Here is a 21017-nt window from a genome sequence, read left to right on the forward strand (position 1 = left end):
CTGATATGCAGCAAAATATTTCTTTTAAAGTGTTTCCATCGATCGCACAGAACAGTTAAAACTGCCATAGAAAATCAAATGGGGAATGCTTTTGATGACAGCAAAAAAGTTAATAGAAAAAAAAATGAAAGAGTGTCGTCGGGTGATCTGCGGATATTTTGATTGTTGTAGTGAAATCTTACATTATATGATGAAAAAAATTGCGTTCATTAACGGCCAAGAATGATTTTGTCCAAAATTGTTGGGTGCGCAAACGTAGACAGCATAAATCGGGCGAAACTTACGTATAACGCGGAGGTTAGCGGACGTTGTTGCCCGTCCAGCAGGGTTCTGCGCCCTGCACTCGTAGGGCCCAGCGTCTTCGGGGAACAATTCGGCAATCACAAGAGAGCTCTTGAGGCCTTCAGAGGTCACTAGGAAGTCCCTTGATGACTTCAGCATCTTGCCCTCAAAGAACCTGGAACATAGATAGGCGACTGTGTTGCGGACACCCTCCGCATGATTCTTGAGTACTGCCAGTTCCCGTGAGAAATTTTAGGAAGTGGGCGAAGCATGGTCTTGTCTGCCTTACCAGTGAAAGTCGGGGTTGGGCACGGCGTGAACTTCGACACTTAACCTCGCAGGCTCGCCTTCGGGGTACGCCATGGGCCGAAGAGGCTGTACAAATCGCGGCTGCACTGACACGTCTGACACACCTCCGAAGAACTCTACATCTGTGAAACAGAGCATGAGGCGAATAAATGTGACTGATTCCGGGCACCACTATTCTTGTAGCAGTTTATTTCAACTTCAGAGTGTATCCTTTGGTTTTTGTATTTCTTGCTCGTGCTTACATTGAATTTCGCTCATTGTTCGCGGGAAACAAGCATCTTAAGGGCTTTTTTTCACCATTTGAGTCATTTTTCTTTACAATAACTTTTTTCTTTGAGCATGTGCTTTGGCCGTGAGAGAATGATATATTGAAAGAGCATTTAACGAATTGCAGCCGTTTGCACTCAAGCTCTAACAGGTCCAGAAGGGTTCCTAACATCTAGTTATATTTCGCACTTACCAATCACAGTGACAGCCGCAGACGTTTCGTCTTGGCCATACTCATTGAATGCTCGGCATGTATAGAGGCCCTGGTCGTCTGGATAAATCTCCGGGATGGTAAGCGAGACTAAGCCAGTCAGCGGATCGTAGTGCATCTGGAAGTCTTTCGTATCCTTGACTTCTCGTCTGTTTTGAAACCATTTGATCTGCGGAAGAGTGACAGAAAAGAAAAAAAAAGGGAACGCTGTCGCAGTAACCACAACCAGTTCATTCCCATGCAACTTGTGCGACCCCGCACTCTGCCCTCAACAGATTTATTCGCCCGTATTGTTGTCCCCGTAATTTGCTGGTACACGAGTATGAAGATTATGCGGAATCAATCCGTTGCTGCCAACGGTATTGGGGAATGGGTGGAACAAAACTTGCACATTCAGAAGACCCACCGCACAGCACACGGGCGCCTTAGCGTTTTTCCTCCATAAAAACGCTAAGGCGCCCGTGTGCTGTGCGATGTCAGTGCACGTTAAAGATCCCCAGGTGGTCGAAATTATCCCGGAGCCCTCCACTACGGCACCTCTTTCTTCCTTTCTTCTTTCACTCCCTCCTTTCTCCTTCCTTTATGGCGCGGTTCAGGTGTCCAATGATATATGAGACAGATACTGCGCCATTTCCTTTCCCCAAAAAACCAATTATTATTATTATTAAGACCCACCATCCACAGCTGCTCCTTGTGCTCTTCTTCCAAAAGAGACACATCACGGAGAAAAGTTTTACTAGACTATCTCGTTGTTCATCTTCCTGATCAATAAATCGAATAGTGAACAATATATGGAAATTCGGCATATTCTCCAGAAATTCCCTCGGCACTGCTTCTGAGCTTAGTAATGCGAACGGTGAACCGTCCAGTGCTAGAGATAGATGTGCAAGATAAAAATGACTGCAATAAACCAACTTACATGTATAGGCTGGCTGCCGACTACTGTGCAGCGGAGAATCGCAGGAGAACCATCTGTAGCGGCCACAGGCTCCAACTGTTCGATGAATCTCGGGGGCTCTTTGCCTCCTGTAATTAAGAAAGCGCCTCCAGCTAATGCTGTAATGTCCTTAGTTGTCAGACTGTGGTCGCGATGAGCTCTTAAAAGGTAGTGGGAAACGGTTCAACTGTATGAGATTCTCGCAGCTGTATGTTCACAAAAATAGGAAAGTAACACTGGGCTCTGCGGAACAAACATTTCACATGCGATCAATGCGATTCATGCGGCAGAGTATGCGTTAGCATTAGTGTTCCCCGTAAAGACATGGATGGCGGAAAAGGGAATTTTCGTACCATGGGGTGTCGATTGTCTTTTGTGCAGAAAGCCGGAGACTGTTGAGTATGTATCCATAGATTTTGGGATTGGTTTTTCTTTTCTGATGTTTTACAGCAAACTTTGATGAAATATTTCCCTTTAAATTCTCATAGAATTCGGTTTTTGTCAGTCGAGGATGCTGATGGTGCGTGGTGTGATATGCTAATGCCATTGGGCTTACGTAGTTTGTGCAAACGCCGAATGGCTGTTCGGTGTGCTGACGTTGATGTCGGAGATATTCGTCAGTATTTTGGTGATTCTGCTCGTCAAATCTTCGAGGTTTTGAAAACTCGGCACTGTTTACCTAAGTGGAGAAGTGCACTAAAGAAAGCGACGAACTTGAATCATTTACAGTGAGAACAGTTGTCAGTGAGAACCGGCTCGCCTTTCCAATTCGTCCAATATGTATTTTGTTTTGTTAAATAAAGACGATCAGGAAATCAAAGCCAGGAGTGACTTAGATGTAGCGCACTTGCTTCGCGATACAGGAGACCCAAGTTCGTTCCCCACTGCTCACTAATCAACTAATTTATTTTATCGCACATTTGATTTAATTCCTTGTATGTCCCTTTGAACGTTAGGTATGACGTCAGACCCTCAAACCAGCAACTGACTTGTGACGTCAACGCCAAACATGATTCGCTACGAGGTTTGTGATGTCACAGTCCCTTTGGACCAATGGGGAATTATCGTCCCAAAGACACTGGGTTTCGCGTCGAACGGTAATTCAAACGCTTGCGCGTTAAAAGAAGTGCAGCATCGGTTGTATATGACGCTGGTATCGGAGGCGCTAGGAAGCGGACCGGTAACGGGTACCAGTGACGTGCAGAGCTCTTTTTATGCATTAGCTGCGAAATGCGTTGCCACTCACCTTTGACCTCCAAGGTAACTTGGATGCTCTCGGCGCGACCCCAGCAGTTCGTAGCAACGCACGTATATTTTCCCGCGTCGTCAACGGTGACGTTGTTGATGGTGAGCGTAGTGGTGACCTCTTCTTGAGACGTCGGCGTCGTGCTCACCACCACGTCTCCAATGGTCGTGCTAACGGGTCGGCCGTCCTTGTACCAAGTAATGTCAGGCTGGGAACAAGGAAGCAACGTTTCGGTCACTCCGCGTGCTTAGAAAAACACGCTATTATAAAGCCAATGCTACCGAAAACTTGGCCAAAGACACGCAGCGTCGACGAAGAATTTTGCGTTTGAGTTCCAATGGCGGGCTTGTTAGATCAGGCAAATGAAACCAGCGGAGGCCGCAGCTATCTACAGTACCGGAATATTGTGTCCCTGACTGTCGATTTAGTGCTGGAAACTTTTTCTAGCTCGCCTAAACAGCCGGCTTTTCGGAATGCAGCTGTCACCTTCTTCTTAACTGCTTTTGTGAGTTAGGTCGTGCGCGCATACCTTTGCTTTCTTTCAGGCTTCATCCTGTGGTAAGTAGCGCCCGATCCTCCGCGAGCGCGCTTCACTTTTTTTTTGCTTTGATTTGCCGTGTAGATTTTCGTTAAATATAAGGTTCTCTAAAGCGACGTCTTGGGCACATTGCAAGGAGCTCACTGAAGTCTCACATGAGATTTAGCTGGCCGCAGGGTCTAAGCTAGGTTAAAATGTGTGGTTAAGCTAGCTGTGCAGGAAACTAAAATTTTTGGGAAAAGCGTTCGCAGCGAGGAAGAACTTTCACCCAACGTGCAGCATCGCGCGTCCCAAAGCCGATCCACTCAGCCTGGTCTGCAACGAGAATGTGGGAAAGCTGACTATGCGCCGCGAAAAATGTCATTGCTTGTTGCCGGTACGTCGTGTAGATGGCGCGCGCCGCAGCGGAGGCTACGATTATGTGCAGAAGGACCGGACGGTGTAGGCTGTTCAACTCAACGTGAGTCAAGGCATGGACTGCAGAGGAGACGAGCGAAAAACGAATAAATAAAATGATTCGTTTTTGCTGTCTTCGATAAAGACGTGGTGCTGTAGCTTCTCTTTTTGTTTCCCGAGGGAAGGGGAGAGACAGCTTAAACGGCTTGCATTTGCTTAGCAGACAATGTAATGGAAAGAGGTGCTCGTTATGACATAAATTGCGGAAGCCAGCAGTCTCCGAAACCAAAGAGCCTAGGAGATGTATTTTTTATTATATTTATAGTTTTTAGTATGATGTAGAAGGTAATAACTTCTCCGGCGCAGTCGTGACCCTTCCTTGATTAGGAAGAATCAAGTGTCTTAGTAGCTTCATACCGAACGGTTTCGAAGGAACACTGACCACTGTCAATATTTGCTCAAGGCATCGGAGAGTTTCTACCACGATGGCATGGCAAAACCTTTTGATATGCGCAGTCTAAACGTGAGGAGCCGAAACTGTGATGCCGTATACGAATGAAGCAGGGTATACAAAACAAATTTTTCTTTATTAGTTCCTGCACCCTTTGTGCTGTCTAGCAGACAGCCTCTTTGAGGAAAAAAAAGGCGCAGCGTGAGAAATGAGACGGCTCAAGATTTATTTTTTTCTGCCTCTCTAGTTTTGCGCGAGTAAGTATGATTCGTATGCGTGTTGCGTCCGTCTGCGGCAAAAATGGAAAATCCAAGCGGTGGAACAGTGCGCGGCGGAATCGCGCCTCCGCCCATGGGCTGGATGCTTACCCTCGGCGATCCAGTGGCGGTCGCCTTGAAGTCCACCTTGTGGCCTGGCTTGGCAGAGCGCGACTCGGGCTGCTTGGTTATCTGCGGAGCCCGACCCTGGGGACCCATGGCGCGCACTGGTTCCTGTTCGGTCGTTTTTCCTGCAACAAGACCCCGATCGTTTGCCTCCACTCTTTGCGACGTTCAAACTAGGGGTGAAGCGAGTGACACAGGGGGCGTTTTTTTTTTTTTGGCGTCAGTGTAATTTCGTTTCTAAATTTAACGCTGTGCTAGATCAATGGCGTGTACGAAGAGGCTTTGACTGCCGCCACGGTCCGCACTGCTCAGACGATGCCGCATTCAGGGAGACTGAGGGACCCTGCACTGCGGGTGTTGCCGCATGGCGCGCTCAGTGCCCCGATGGCGAGCGAGGGAATGGCGGAGGAGTCGGGCGGACTGTAGAGCGCCATTGTTGGCTGCAACTATGAAACACGCAGCACAGCTTCGTTTGCTTTCCGATAGTTTGCTCCGGTTTGTGTTTACATCCGGCAGGCAGGAGGACGGGAAGTGTTCTATTAGAGACCGTCTCAGTCCATGCATTGTAAAATGTGAAAGTTCGCGATCAAACGTGTGCGTGGGGCAAATGAAAGCGCATGTAATGCCAGTCGTTTCAGAGTTCGCGGTTGGCAACGGGCCACCAAACTCTTTCACAGTACTGCTGAGAAGAAGAACTCCCTGCGAGATCCATTTCGCCGTGTCGTTTATCACAAAAGGCGCACTAGTACTATATATGCGGAAGTCCAGAGGCCACTTTCTCCACACAGCTGTGATGGCTCAGCGCTGTTGAAGTTCAGAGACGCAAGCCAGCAGCCAGGAAGGAGACCAGCCCGCGCGTTTACGCCTTTTGTTATCTCGTAGGATGAAGCTTGCGTGATAGCTGTGTCGAACAAGACTTTCGAGCACAGCTCCAAATATTAAAATAGGTATGTATACTAGACGTCAGAAGCCACGACGTTTCTGCACTGTAAAGTGGCAGCGTAGACTTTTTTTGTTTCCTCTGCTTTTTTGGATCTTTACTAAGTTTTGTGCTCCGGGGGATTCTTGTGTTCCCAGTTTCTTAGACGTTATAGTGAAAGGCAAAAAGAGGTCGCTTACTACCACAAAGCTCATTGGCATACATAATGCTTTGGGACGGACTACACCATGAACTATACATCAGGTTTGGGACATACTACATCAGGTAGAGGTTAAAACAGGCACCAGGAACCTTATGAAGACACGTACGTATTACCAGAATGATGCTGGGAATATCGGAGAGATGTATTGAGCCTGGTCGCCCTCTAAAAGCTAAGAGAGTTTTGGCATAGCGGAGCCAAACTAGGGTAGGTGCATGCCGGATTATCGGACGCCTCCTGCGCACGCGCAGTGGCACGTGCGGGGCCAAGTGGAGCCAATGTGCATGCGCAGCCGGCGCACGGTGATCAGGTATACGTCTACGGTAGTTCGTCTCCGTTATGCTAAAACTCTCGATTCGCTCTTCACAACGGCGTCTTCCCATGACTGCTTTATTAATTTCATTGTGGTTCTTTCAATTGTGTCTTTGCCTTTTGGTGATGATTTTCTATCCCTTTTGCCACAAGTCTTGCGCATATTCAAGTTTTCTTGTCGCTTCTACAGACCTGTTCACAAACAGGTCCACGGGCGCCGCCATATTGGGCACTGAACTGTGCTCGTAGTACAGGAAACAGTTGAGGACACAACACTGCGAAGACACGCAATTACTAATCTTTCACAAAACGCTTTAGCGGGGTCCTGGCGATCTATAACCTTTAGAGTGTTCAAGTTGGCGAGGTATGCGCACATGTGAGGTTTAATGTCCACGTTATGAATGTAGCTAAACTCGTATGAATTGCTTCTTAAGAATTCCGTGATACTGCTATGGAAACGCACGCAATAGTATGTTCTTTTCTAGAACAAGCACTACATTCGCTAAGCCATACTCAGTAATTCTGGACAAAAGCATTTTTCAGCGGGAAATAACTTATGAACGCAGTCTTTTCACATCTTGCGAGATTTCCTTATAACGATCAACACATCAGCAGCAGATTTCCCGTCGGCAGGCTTGCATTTTTTTGCTGCCGTCAGAAACATTCTCTATTGGTTTTCTATGGCAGTCTTAACTGCTCGATGCGAACGATGGAAAAAAAAACTTTAAACGAATGAATTTGCTATGCATCGGAAGAATGGACCATTACCTTCAATATTTCCACAACAATACCTTACAATATTCCAATATTTAAAATTTTTGTCCAGAAACGATGGACATGTTACAAAGCGGAGAAAGCGCTAACCTTGCGGGCGGGCAGTTGAAAATAGCATTTTAAAGTGTTTAAAATGCTATTTAAGCACTTGGCATTTGTCTAAATAATTAATATGTTCTTTGCATGTTCCCTGACCACCTGTAAGCCTTCTGCGGCTCTCGCATCATTGTCGTCTGACTTCTGGACAAAACGTTTACCAAAATATACTGCCCTTCAGTAAAAAATTGCCGGTGGTTTAGCTCTGGTTAAACCTAAAATGACGCGATAGCTACAGCTGGCTGAGTGGAAATTGGTCACGTGACCAACCACGTGATCAGCCATGGCGTCGCACCCGCCGGCAGCTGCTCCGCACCACGTGACAGCGTGGCGGCGCCGCCACGCTGAAGGCTCGAAATGCTACCATAATGTAGCTATCGCTACAAAATAATAGATCGTGGTTCCCGCTGGGGTTTCCGCATGTGCTCTTTCCTGCAATATTTTGAAGCGAAAGGTTCAGTACGCCAGGTTTTTTAGCGATAGCTACGTTACGGTAGCATTTCGAGCCTTCAGCGTAGCAGCGCTGCCACCCTGTGGCTGCGCCGCCACGCTGTCACGGGGTGGGGAGCAGCTGCCGGCGCCGTGGCTGATCACGGGGTTGGTCACGTGACCAAGTTCCACTCCGCCAACTGTAGCTATCGCGTCACTCCGGGTTTAACCGAAGCTAAACCAACGCCATGCAATTTTTCAAGAGGGTACCGTCAGTGCAACCTTGAACAACTTGGGTCGCCCAGTCCCTACGGTGGCTGTGATAGGAGCAGCCACCTGCCACTGCAGTGGCGCATCATTTAACCGCTGCCCCACTGCGCTGCTAGTGATATGAGTACTCGCCGCCATTTACGAATGTTAAGTACAGAATGAGCAATTCTGCATGTATGGCCATTAAACCACACAATACATCGGGTCATGCCCTTAAGGCCGAGCTTAAGTGCCTCCTGCAATTGAAGAATAGCCACCTGCGTTCGCACGTCTGCTCGGTTTAACCAAGTTAAAGCCCTACCAATTTTTTGAGTGACATTTCTTCTGGACAGTTTTGCTGGCATTATCGAACGAAGAAAAAAAATCGGCTGATATACGTGAAGAGAACATTGTACGGTTACATGACCGTAGAGCAGCTGCGACCAAACTAGGGAAGTTTTGTACTGCGCCTGATTTGTCTTGCGATAAAACAGTGACCACTTCGTGTTGCTGTTACCTGCTCAGAAAATGCTTTTCAAGTGCACATATAACCACATTTGTTGACCTTGTAGCCATTGCTCATGAACATGCACACAGTTACCGCACGCATAGGTAAACCTTTATTTTCTACCACGTCCATCTGACAAATTCAAATAAGTTTCAGGACAATCGAGGGAGATATAACCATCCCCTGTATTCAGAACGGACATCGTCTGCCTATAGCGTTCCATTGGTCAGTGCGTCCATGTCACGGGTTATGACCAGCACCGTTCGCAGTTGTCTTCGAGGGTGGGTTTCATCTTCAACGTCAGACCATATGGGGAGCGATTGCGGTGCCGCCCAAGTGGTTGGTCGGGCCAGTTACAAATTCTTGTACTTACTAGCTTTGCGTGTTCGATACAAGTCTTGTCGATGTGGCATCAGCGCATAATACGACCCACAAGGATGAATGTGATGACGTAGTTGCCCTTTGGCGGCTCTATCATAGGAGCAGAATGACAGATAATGCATCTTCAAGTGTATCTTCAAGAGGGCTAGCCCTCGCCCACGCAAACCACAAGGACTGTGTGTATGAACTACCAGCGGTTCGTCAATGGAAGTGGAAAATAGCAGTCGTGAATGCCGTGGCGTGCATTTATCACCGTGATGAAAAGTTCCACGAGTTCCTACGCCTTATGGTGGGGTCGTCCTTCTGGTCATGCGCGAGCATCCCTCATGTTCTGTGACCGTTTTTCATGGTAAAAGACGCTCATGTACGTGAAAAAATAGTACTTGTGCGGTTGCAGTCCCACTATTTGTGAGGTTGCGTAGCATTAAGTGGGCACTTTTTTTTCATGTCATCGTGTACCGCTGAAGCAACCCTCGGCCAAAAAGTTATTTTCAGAAACAGCTGCTTGGCTTTGTAATAAACAGAACCGGTATCCGTTGGGAGGGCTTTTCTGGCCATTCGCTGGTTGCTACAGTAAACTGAAAAAAGCCTATAAGCGTTTTCGGTTTAGTGCTAGTGAGTGCTCCCACGATTTATGCTGTCTTCCGATGTCATTGAGACGATACAACGTCGCACGACGATAGAGTGTGCCGCTTGCAACGCCTTGCGACCTTGAGCTCGAACTAGCAACGAAATTATAGCCATGGCAGCTGATAACGGGTATATAGCATTCCGGCGTTGGGTAAGCGTATGCATTACGCAGGCTTTGTTCTTTGGTTGTAATGTCTGCCCTCGGCATGATGGTCTGTCCCGTTTTGTGATGTCTCCACCGTTAGTGAAAAGCTTTACTATGGTCAGCGCCTGCTACCCCATGGATGCCTGTGAGTTCCTCAGCGTCCCGTGTTGCGCTATTGACTCTTGTTTTTGCTTATTTGTAAACAAACGGTCTGCTCCGATTTTTCCCCGTGTTCGCAGCCGTTGCTGGCGCTTCCCTCCAGGCGCTTTGTGCGAGGTTCGAGAGCCGATTCGCTTGGAAAATGACGCCATGGTTTCAGGCCATGTGCAGAAACTTTTACGTTCGTGTTGAGACGTGATGCAATGCTTGCCATATTTCCTGGCCTTTCTGGCACTCGCCAAATTCGGCTGCCGTTCGGATTCCATCAGTATTACTGGAGGACCGTTCTGAGCTCAGGCTCTCTATTTTGACGATCACGGACCATGTATGTGAGGTTGCACCCGTGGAGATCATCATACTGTGGCTCATTGTCTTCGGTACACACTTTGTTGCCGTCTTCCCTCTAATCCAGTGTTATGCGCTCTTATCAAAGGTGGCCTTCAGCTGGCACAGAGCTCGGGAGTTTCCGATGCTTTTCGGCTGTCAGCACAGGTCACCTTGCCTTGAAGGCCATCCCGCGCTTTTCGTCTGCAGTAGTTATGGGGGCAGCGGTCGCACCGCTGGGGAGAGGTCACTTACTTTGACGTGTCAGTATCCAGTTGCTATCGAGTGCTAGCTTGAATGTATGCATCCAGCAAGCATACTGTAAGAGGTCAGTAGACTGACTCGGTTATGACTACCAGACGTGTCAGCGAGGGTCAGACTCGTATAGGCGATTCGCCAGACTCATCTGACAGCCATTACCGATTCATCAACACATTTCTCTCCAGTCTCGCGCGCGCCGTCGAACCATCCGAAGCAGTCATGTTCCCTTCAGTGAGGCACCTATCTCCTTTCACGAGGTGAACGACGTGCCTGTGGTCTTCCCGATGGACCGGAGCCGACCTCGTAGAGGAGACACGCAGAGTGCATTTCTAGCCCTGTTTGCACAGGCACACATGCTTACGTGATCGTCCGCCGTGACGAAGAGGCGCGGTCTGCCGGCGCTTCGTCGATGCTTCACCAGAGGGCGCGCGACCAAACGCGGGCATGCTGCCGTGCCTCGTTTCTGCGACCGCCCCGGTGCGCCTCTGGCGTCAACCATGCAAGAGTTTTTGGAGGCCGAGCAGAAACGAGGCGCGGGAAGTGGTGGGGGCCTAAAAGCGTGCAAGTCTCATATTCAGGCAGGGACGGCCTATTGGGCTGCGGAGGAGACCTCCTGACCAGATTCAGCAGCTACAGCAGCGACTCGATCGGGCACGAGGCATTCCTCGATTTCTTTCTTTCTTCCTTTTTTTTTGCACCGAGCTGTGAGAGCAGCACATCTGTGCCAGATGTAGGCCTGTCTCCCTCACACTTTTAGGCCGCCAATGCTTTTCGGTCTTTGCATGCTTCGCAGAAATCAAAATAAAAAGAGATTTTTGTTGCGATCGATTAAAAGGTTATTGAGTTGCATAACGCCAGAATAAAAAAGAAATTAGTCGAGAGCAATAATTAAAAGAATAAAAGAAAAAAGCATGCAAATGTCGAAGTTCCGACAAAGTGTGAGTCTGAGAGAGCAAGCCTAAATCAGACACAACATGTTTTGCATAACTTGGCTTTATTGAAATTTTTCTCCACAAGCAATCGCTACAGGTTTCGGCCACTTGGAGGTCTAGGACGGAGCGCGTTCGCCTACACATATCGCCTGGATAAGCTACAGCCGGGGTCGCGCGCACGCCTTTGCGGCGTCGACGGCGTCAGCTGCTGTAGTGACTAGCGTGGCGAATTGCGAACGGCTCACCGCGAGGAACAAAACAAAACGCAAACAAGGGGCGCCCGAGAGAGTTTAAAAACAAGCAGCTAGCGTTATCACATATCAAACGCGGCTGGCAGTGTGAGGTCGCCTTCTCGACCGGATGGTTAAATGTGTTAATCGCCTAAACCTGTCTAACTCGTCTTGTGGCAGTCAGTGCCGATTATTTCGCGGTCCTAACGCCGTGATGAAACCCGCGATGGTGGCCAATCGGTTCGAATAGGAGTAATAAGCGATGGTGTTAATAGCCCCAATATGCAATAAATTGTAAGGCTCCTCACGAATGCACATCTATAGTGGCGCCCTACGGTGGCGTTGTGCGCGCTTTGTTCGAGCGCTTCAGTGCCGCTAACTGACCGAGATGTGCAGTCCTGCAACGCTTGTTGCAAACGAAGGAAAAAAAAAAGAAACTCGTGAGTAAATATAGAAATGTCAGTAATATACAAAACTTCACCCTTCTGTTAGGCAGAACTTGGTTAATGAAACGAATAAACCTGTTAGGCATGAATGTCGCGATTTCATCGTATAAAAAAGGGGGCGAAATGAACATTCCCTGTACGTACATTAGTTGTTTTTCTTTACAAAATGTTTTAAACCAAAACAGGAACAAGGAGTAAACGAAAGCGAACGCAATGTAAAGAACGGACTCCGATTCGAAATTTTTTGCTCTCAACAAAAAGAGGGAAGGTTAAGTGACTGTAAACCAGAAATATGCAAAAGAGACTCTCTCCAGAAATAAATAAATTAATAAATAAATTAATTGAAAATAGATTCTATGCGTCACCGCTAAGACGCAAGATACATTATATCTCGTTATTACTGCGCTGTAGTTAGAGAACGCGAAAGTGAGGAGCCAAACTTTTTTTGTTGCTGTTTTTGTTCTCTCTCTCTCTCGGTTTGAGCAGCTTGTACGCGCAGCTTTTCGAATGGAGCGCTATAAGCCGCAGCGAGCAAGTAGGCCAGGGCGCGACCTCTACTTTTTGGCCTTACGTTGCACGGTAAGCCGGGCAGAGGTCTCGGCTTGGCCCGAGGCGTTGGTGGCACGACAGACGTAGACGCCTTCGTCTTCGGGGTACGTGTGCCTGATGACCAGAGACGCTGAGCCTTGGTCTTGGTTCATCTGCAATGGGACAAGGGAGGGAGGTACGTGAGCGCGTGACCCCTGGCGTCAAGCGATAGGCATGCGCAGCCAGTCAGCCGAAACTAAGCCTCATGTGTGCGGGCTGCGAACACAGCGATGCGCGTCTCATGGGGCATCCCGCTCAGCATGGAAGTCGGAAAGGAACTACAGGAACTACCTCTTGAAAAACCTCAGCGGGCGTCACGTGAGGACTAAATGCCATTCGTTTCTTGAATTCTTTCTGTTAGACCAACGCATGAAACTTTGGTGGCTATGTAGATTTGTCAGAGACCGAGGGAAAACCGCCGTGTTCAGCTCCATGCATCCGTCAGCCGAACTCAAGCGAATATTAGAGGTGCAGAGTGATTCCGTGCTACCTACACTGAAATAAATAGGACAGCGCAAAATAATAGACTAACGTCGTTTACAGCACAGTAATGCGTGTGGTGAGCATTTTAACACTTTTTCGTTAATATTGGCAAAGGTAGCCGAAAAATTAGGAAGGAGGCTCGACCCCTGGAGGAGCTTCCTGATACGCAACTTTTCCTAGAGCAGTGCGCTCCTACTTAAAATACGGTAGCCAGTTGCAGGAGTTGGTATAGGACGACGGGACTTGGGAATTTGTCTTTCCGAGTCCCTTCGTGTTGGCGCAGTTTACAGCAGTGAGTGCTCTACTGGAGTGCGTCGAGCCACTGAGCTCTGGCGCCTGACTCGACCTCTTTAAAAGCGCATATAATTTCTGAATTTCCGGCACCTTCAAAGGAGGAATGGGTACCTTGAAGGAGCTGCCTCAAGGATCATATATTCAAGAGCGGGCAGTTCACGTGAATCTCGAACAAGCAGCGTGAAAAGACGAGGACAGTCTTCTGTTTTGCCCTTCCGTATTGACGCTGTTTCCTTTCGATACAAAAGCACGAGCCCTAGGCAGGATGTTGTTTCAGCTCACCTGAAAGTCACGGGACTGCTTGATGATGTGGCCCTCGCGCACCCAGATGACCTTGGGCGGTGGCACGCCTCCCAGGGATGTGACGAAACGGGCGGGCGAGCCTTCGGGCACGGTCAGGTCGGCCAGAGGAGTGACCGTCGGCGGCACCTCGTTCAGTTCGGGCACTGCAGAAGGGCAGGCGCTCATCAGTGTCGGCAACACTTCGCTGCACCTGTTTTCGCTCTACTTAGCGCTACTATTAAGGCAGTCCCCTCACAGCTGACTTGCCCGCTGGACATAGCGACTGGTCTCAATATACGTGGGTGCACTGTTGTTTTTCTTGAGGTTTTAAGCACCCTCGGCGCAAGCGCAACAGCTGCAGGAACTGCTTATGAGCTATGGCTGCGCGATTTTGCTGGGTAGCGTCGCCTGCGCTCGGTCGTGAGAGCGGAATGAAATTTTATCCGTGAAACAAGTGGCGATCGGTGCCGGTTGGTGGCATCGTCTATCTTGAAATAGGGCGCTGTCATGAGGGACTTCACTGACGATGTAAGCACGAAGAAACGCACAATAGTAAGCTTCCTTCCGCTCACTTCGCCCGGTCGTCCCTATTCTTGGTAAACATTCGGGGCCTTTTGCACTACGCTAGCAATGAAGAGGTCCGGATATAATCTTTAATAATTTATTCAAGAAAGCAATTCGTGCCTCTGGCTATGCAGCCCTTCTGCGTGCTTTTGCTTGCGCACAAGCGCGCTTGAAGACGTTATGCGAGCAAAAAAATCGACAACTCCGAGTATGAAACAGCCGCTCTGCTTTACTAAGCCGTACTCGCTGAAAGTCTGACAGTGCAGTAAAGGGTAGGCGTGCAAATAAGAAAAACCGAGAACCATTTTCATCTCAGGCACAGGCGCCACGAGATGAAAAGGGTACAGCAGATATTTACGGCGGAAATATCTATCCCTGCAACGGCTGTTTCATGCTGTGCATGCGTAAGATCAAAGGTTGCAGTAAGCTTACCAATCACTTTAAGGTTGGCGCTGGTAGAGACAGTGCCCGCCGGGTTTGTGGCGACGCACTTGTAGACACCTTCGTCCTCCGGGAACGCTTCGGAGATCTTGAGCGTGAAGAGGTTATTCTCTTGGGACATGCGGAAGTACCGCGACTGCTTCACTTGCTGGTCTCCTCGGAACCATTTTACTTGCGCCCCTGTACGTCACGCGGAAGGGAAGAGACAAAAATATGTGTGAGATTACCAGCGGCGAACACAAAGCATCCCAAGAACTACGGCCAATTTTTCAATTCGAGGCGGGATGCAGTCGCCACGGTGCATTATATATGGTCTACACTACGAAATGGGCAACGGGTCGCACGTGGTTATGGGTGGTGGTTTTTATGACGATGTCCAACTGTGCCAGTTGATATAGTATTAAAGCCACGTGTAGAAATTCATGTGATCGCCAAAAATACTAATTGCACCGGTATCTTGCTTATATCACAATTCTGCCTCCTGATTATGGGTCAGAACTTTCTCTGCATATTTCTGAGATTGCTGGGAGAGGTTCTGCAGGCGACTATTGTAATAGTCGCTTAGAGAACCTCGTCCCGTACAAATGTCCCTACGGCATTGCAAATTTTCATGACCGCGCGCATGAACTTCAGTTACAACCGTAGTCCAGACAAGGGTAGCCGTTCACCACTCATGAAAGTTCTCAACAATGCCCATTTAAGGCCAAATAAAGCGCAATCAAAGCGGCGCAGAGACCCGTTCTATGATATCGTGTTGTGCGTCGTCGCGAGAAATAACGAGTAGCTCACAGCCAACGCGCCGCAGTAGTTCCGTTTCACATTCGGCGCGACAGTGCTGTGCCAGTCCCGAGTGTTACAACTCCGTTGACCGCAAGATACGCATAGAGTTCAATCAAATAAAAAAGCGATCGGGAGGCGCACTTGTTAGCTGTCGACAAAACGGGCACGGGCACACGATCACGGGTAACAAACACCATCTTCCAGATAAGGGACTAGAGCCGAGGAGTAAGTGCACAAGTCCAAAGTGCCGAGCGGGGGCGCGCACTCACCCGGGACGGCGGGTATTCGGCAGCGGAAGACGGCGCTCTGGCCTTCCTTGACGGCGAGTGGCTTGAGGGGCTCTGTCACCGTGGGTGGCTTCTGGTCTCCGGGCGCCTCCTTGGGGCTCGTGGGCGGCGTCTTGGGCTTGGCGCCTGCGCAAGTGCGGGCCAGCGGGAAAACTGAGTCGGGCCGGCCGGGGCGCTGCTTTTCTTGGCGGTTGAGTGGCTGCTGTAAAAACGGGCGCTATTTGCGGCCGCGCGCACTGACCTTCGATCACCACGTGAGCCTGGCAGCGGGCTTCTCCCGCCGAGTTGATGGCGACACACTCGTAGCTTCCGGAGTCGGAGTCCGCCTGGGCCTCCAAAATGAGCAGCGTGTACTGGTCGTCCTCCTCCACGATTTTGTGCGACACGTCGGGCGTCACTTTCTTGCCGTTCTGCAGACAACGGGAATGCGCACTCAGCCATCACGCGGGCCTCCCGACGTTCAGGCACCCGTAAATCTTTTTTTACACGCTCAAGACCCTCTACCCCGCCTCCTTCTCGTAGTTGCGACTCCTCAATATCTGCGGGTAAATGGGCGTCCAGGCGAACTGCGCCATTCCGAGGCACGCTCAAATGCTTAGAAGAAGCCGGGCTATTCAGGCACTTGCCTTGAGCCAGTAGACATCCAACGGCTTCGATCCTGAGACCTTTGCGTCGAGGCGGACCAGCTTTCCGGCTTTCGACGAGACGTCCTGGATGGTCCGGGTGAAGTTTGGCGGCACGACACCGCTGCGTTGCTCTCGCCTCTCTGTTCAGACGCGGGCAGTATCGGAAAACTTAGTCCGCAGTATAGCAGCTGTGATAGGCAACATGCCCTGACCACACAGGAAACACGCTATAGCAACAGGCTCACTGTCCTGTTGTCACCATGGAATTCCTGTGTGAGTAGCGCACCCGTGACACACAATGCACTTCCACCGACGAAACATCACGGCACTACGTGCAATCAATTTACTCATATCTTCATTTCACCTTGAATGCTTTTGTTAGCTTTAGAGTATTTTAGAGCGAGCTTTAGAGCTTTTAGAGACGAAGTTGGCCTTATTTAATAAGAAATCGCGCTTCGCATTGAATAACCTCCGAACCGTTTGTTCCTGCATGGCAGGCTCGTTCGGCGACGGGAGTATTTGAAAATTTTGAAACAGATGCCCTGCCTCAGCGTCATACTTATAGCGTAGTGCGAAAGAGACAATGCGTCTCCAGTCTTTTTGCCTTGCTTTTTTCTCACTTTTATCAGCCATTTTTCTCTTCGCAAACTCTTTTATTGCCCAACGTTTCCACGGTGACTTTTTAGAATTTGTGCAGCTTCTGTTCTAAGCGAATGAGAAGCTGTTTCTACGAAGCATATGTCCGCACTACAAAAGCCATGCTTCGCGGAACAGAAGGTTCTGTGGGTCTTCTCACAGACATGAGACGAATTTAAAAGCATTCATTGGATTAAGGTAGGTGGAGAGGTAGGGAAAAAGAGGTACGAACCTTCAACAACCAAGTTGGCGGAGGACTTGGCTGAGCCGCCACGGTTTTCAGCCTTCACTGAGAAGACGCCGGAATCTTCCACATACACTTCGCGGATGATCAGCGTCGACGTGCTGTCAGTTGTCACGATCTAGAAGAATAAAAAAAGGTAAAAATGGATATTCTTAGTACTAAAGGGCGAGTTCTTTTTGACGCGATCAATAAAGAGAGCATAATTGACACCAAACGACTTTCCTAAGACAGGCGCAGTGCTACGCACGTGTACCACGGCCGTCATTTGTTCAAGAAAGTCAACTATCTGGAACTGCGTTTCGTCCCTTTTTACTTTGACACTGACATTAAGCGCGTCTAAGCAGTGATTTATGGTTGTTTTTTTTTAGCGCCCTGCGTATTTTTTCTAACGCTTCAGCGAAAGCTCGCTTACACTGGCTGGGCTTCGCTCCTTGACGCAGGGTTTTACGAAACTTGCGTATTTGTCAAGTGCTGCTTTTGCTCGCTTCTGCCTCCTCTTTATTTAGCAAGCGTTGCTTTTGCGCAGCGCCGCTACAGAAGAGGCTGCTCGCTGACCTGGAAATCCTGCGAGGGCTGGATGGGGAAGTTCTCGCGGTACCAGGTGATCTTGGGCGCTGGCTGTCCGGTGAAGGTGCACTGGAACTTGGCGCCTCGGCCTTCGTCCACGCGGCACGGCTGCAGCTTCTTGGTGAACACGGGAGCCTTCGCCGGCTCTTGCTGCGGATGCAAAACAAAACGACGACGCCTCTGGCTGCATTCGAGCGGGCAGCGCGCTATTTATAGGGCCCTTGGAACCCATCCATCGTGCCGGTTAGCGCGGGACACAACGGACGCCTCTTGCGCAGTCCCCAAACTGGCTGCGTTTGGAGAGGTTCCCGCCGCGTGACCAGCTTCGAACTGCGACAGGCATTTGGCTCGAACCGCTGTGTGTCCGGGTTGCATGTGATTATTCGTGCTCGCACAGGTTTTTAACAGCCCACTTCTTGCTTTCTGATCTTACTGATATGCAGGAAACCTAATACTAGAGAGGTTCTGCCGGCGAACTGTTGTTTCTACCCTTCGTGGTATACGATAATTTCTTCAGTGCTGACTGTCAAGAGCAGGAACAGCTGGAACTATTTTACAAAGTGGTCGCGTACTGATATCTCTCAAAGCAAACGTGACACTGGTTATCACAGTGGCCGCCAATGTGACTTAAGAAAAAAAAAACGTAGAAGGCGTAGAAGACTGCGTGTACAAAAACTTCACGTGCACGATATTAAGTTTCCCATGCTTGTATTCCTCAGTGTAGCACTAAAAGCATCTACTACAATGAATTTATCTTTTAACCAAGCAGATATTCTTTCAACCACTACAAAATCTGATGAAAAGGGAATTAGCTCCGGAACTTCATGGGCTTCGGAAGAAAACCACCAAAGAAGTGAGAAAATCTCCACGGAACGTTGGTGCACTTAGTGTACATAGCTTAGAAGTGCAAAATGCGGCTCATGGAACAGAATTCTGCGCTTTTATCACGGATATCTTTGACAAAGTCGCCTGGCTGAGCTGCCCCCATGGTAAGTGAAAACTTCTATGACTAGCTGAAATGTTCTGAGAGCTGTTCAGTGCCGTTTTGGGTCGCATCGAATTTATCGAAGACAGGCATTTCAGCATATCATTTGCCAGTGAATGCAAGGGTCGAGCGCTTGTTAGGATGGAGTGCTGGCTGCGATCGGGATCATAGCGCGTCACGGAAAGCGTTCGTGGCGTTCGACCTTTCCTCCGCCCTCGCGTTTTCAGCGCTGTCAATCCTCTCAGCTTCTTTCTCTTTTATTTTTTTTCTTGTACTGTATTCTTTAGAAAATACGCGCTGAGGCTTGTGAGCCCATAGGCGAAAGGCTAACGAGAGGTCCAAATAGGCTGATGAGAGGTTTGTGTTGCTGACCATTTGTATGCCATCGTCACAGGCTGCCGTGCTCCGGTGCAGTCTGTGACCTTTTTTTTTTGTATCATCACAGAAATTGACTGGTTAGCGGTGTAGTAAGCGAAGCTGTTTTTCACTTACCGCGGGCCCCTGGACGCGCTGCTCCTTGGTGACGCCCTTGTGCTCTTGCTCGAGCGTCTCGGTGAGCGTCTTCTTGCGGGTGATCTCGAGGTCGCCCTGCTGCTCCTTCTGAGTCTGCCGCTGGGTGGTGGTGTGAACCTCGCGGCCCTGCACCACGGACTCGGGCGAAATGCCGGTAGCGCCGCGCTGCTGCTTCTCGGCCTCGGTCTCGAAGTACTTGGCCATGTACTGCGCCTGGGAGCCCGTCTCCACCTTCTTCTCGCCCGTGCGCGCATCGTACTGCGTCGCCGCGAAAAGAAGAGTCGCCGTCACCTTCGTCGAGAAGTGGCCTTAAATTCGAGCTCACTGCTTGAGAACGTTGGCAACGTAAGCATGGAAGCTGGATGCCGCAAGGAAAGCTCATCTTAACATCTCTTTACGTTCTTACGTTCTTCCTGCCCCCAACGCAAAACTGCAGCGAATAAAGGAATAGTTGGTTGAGTTTTGGTAGACCCTTTTTTTTCGTAATAGTTGTGTTCTATAGTTAACACCTGCGAGATTTATTATACACTAAATTCTGGGGTTGACTTTGTTTATAAAGATGTCAATAAGCTTTGCTCACATAAATCGAGTCGGTCTTGAAGCGCTCCACTTTCGGCTTGAGCTTCTCCAGCTCTTCTTCTTCGATCCTCTTCTTGATCTTTTGGTGTTCACCTGAAACGAGTATCGAAATAGAGAATTGTTCTCATTGTTTTCCCACGCAGATAATGAGGCAAGAAAACGGTACGCTAAGCAGCACAAGTGCTTGTCAAGAGCGGAAAAAAAAAAAGACGCAAGCCAGTCCTCGTACCTTGCTGGCCCTGTTCAGTCTTCCAGACATCGATACGAGTGCCTCCAGGTGTAAGCTTCTCCTCAAACACTCGTTGCAGTTCAGTCTCATGTCGGTACTTTTGATAAGACTTGACGTCTTGGTCGTACCATGCTGCAAAACGAGTGAGTGGTTGGTTAGCTTTCAGTGCAGGGTTCGGCTAGTGCGAACGTGCTCTTTCTGTTGGACCCCACGCCTAAATTGCATCACGTAAGCGTTTTACCCTAAATAACGATCACTCACGCTTAGGAGAATGCTTGAGCACGGCTCTGTAGTCATCGAACTTGGGCCGGACTTCAAGAGTTGTGAAGCAGTAGGCTTCGCCGCAGAAGTTCCTTGCAAAAACCTGTGCAAAAGAGAGAGGAAAAAAACGCAGAAGACAGGGTCAAAAAATATTTTAAAAAATGATTTAAAACTAAGGCAAGAAAAATGTGTGGAGCTTACTTCTACTTTTCCTTGGTCATACTGGCGGGTCTTAGGGATGTCAAGATGGTAGATACCGTCGTAAGTCAGCTTGTACCTTGAGCCCTACGTAAACATAACGCGGCTAACTGAGACACTGTTCTTTTGAGATACGCTGATTAGAAATAATGCAGCATTGCTTACGGCGATGACCGTGTGGCCGTTGAGAACCCAGATGAGCCTTGGCTTGGGGTGGCCAATAACTCGGCACTGGAACTTTGCCCATTCGCCCTCGATGACCACTTGAGGCTCTGGCTTCATAATGAACATGGGAGCGCATGGTTCCTCTTCCACTTCTTCCTGGGTCTCAGCGCTGCGGTAATAAATTTTTAAATGCGATCTCAGTAATTCAGGTTGTCTTCGTGACTAATTCGACATCCGAAGCAAATTGAAACACTTTAGTG

General features: G+C 49.0%; 1 protein-coding gene across 1 annotated transcript in view; it reads right to left on the reverse strand.

Moving 5' to 3' along the window:
• The window catches only part of sls (sallimus), a 223794-nt gene that overhangs the window by 114703 nt on the left and 88074 nt on the right, over positions 1–21017 (reverse strand). The window contains exons 97-116 of the mRNA XM_077645939.1: positions 20758–20926; positions 20596–20679; positions 20395–20497; positions 20134–20265; positions 19906–19997; positions 19305–19583; positions 17816–17977; positions 17249–17378; positions 16381–16520; positions 15996–16164; positions 15737–15880; positions 14679–14867; positions 13683–13846; positions 12607–12736; positions 5006–5145; positions 3253–3460; positions 1989–2095; positions 1052–1238; positions 572–713; positions 285–457 (exon numbers count right to left, since the gene is read on the reverse strand). Of these exons, the coding sequence (XP_077502065.1) occupies positions 285–457; positions 572–713; positions 1052–1238; positions 1989–2095; positions 3253–3460; positions 5006–5145; positions 12607–12736; positions 13683–13846; positions 14679–14867; positions 15737–15880; positions 15996–16164; positions 16381–16520; positions 17249–17378; positions 17816–17977; positions 19305–19583; positions 19906–19997; positions 20134–20265; positions 20395–20497; positions 20596–20679; positions 20758–20926 (3044 nt within the window). The remainder of the gene's footprint in view (positions 1–284; positions 458–571; positions 714–1051; positions 1239–1988; positions 2096–3252; positions 3461–5005; positions 5146–12606; positions 12737–13682; positions 13847–14678; positions 14868–15736; positions 15881–15995; positions 16165–16380; positions 16521–17248; positions 17379–17815; positions 17978–19304; positions 19584–19905; positions 19998–20133; positions 20266–20394; positions 20498–20595; positions 20680–20757; positions 20927–21017) is intronic.

This window comes from Amblyomma americanum, chromosome 1 (assembly GCF_052857255.1).
Source record: "Amblyomma americanum isolate KBUSLIRL-KWMA chromosome 1, ASM5285725v1, whole genome shotgun sequence".
Lineage (NCBI taxonomy): Eukaryota > Metazoa > Arthropoda > Arachnida > Ixodida > Ixodidae > Amblyomma > Amblyomma americanum.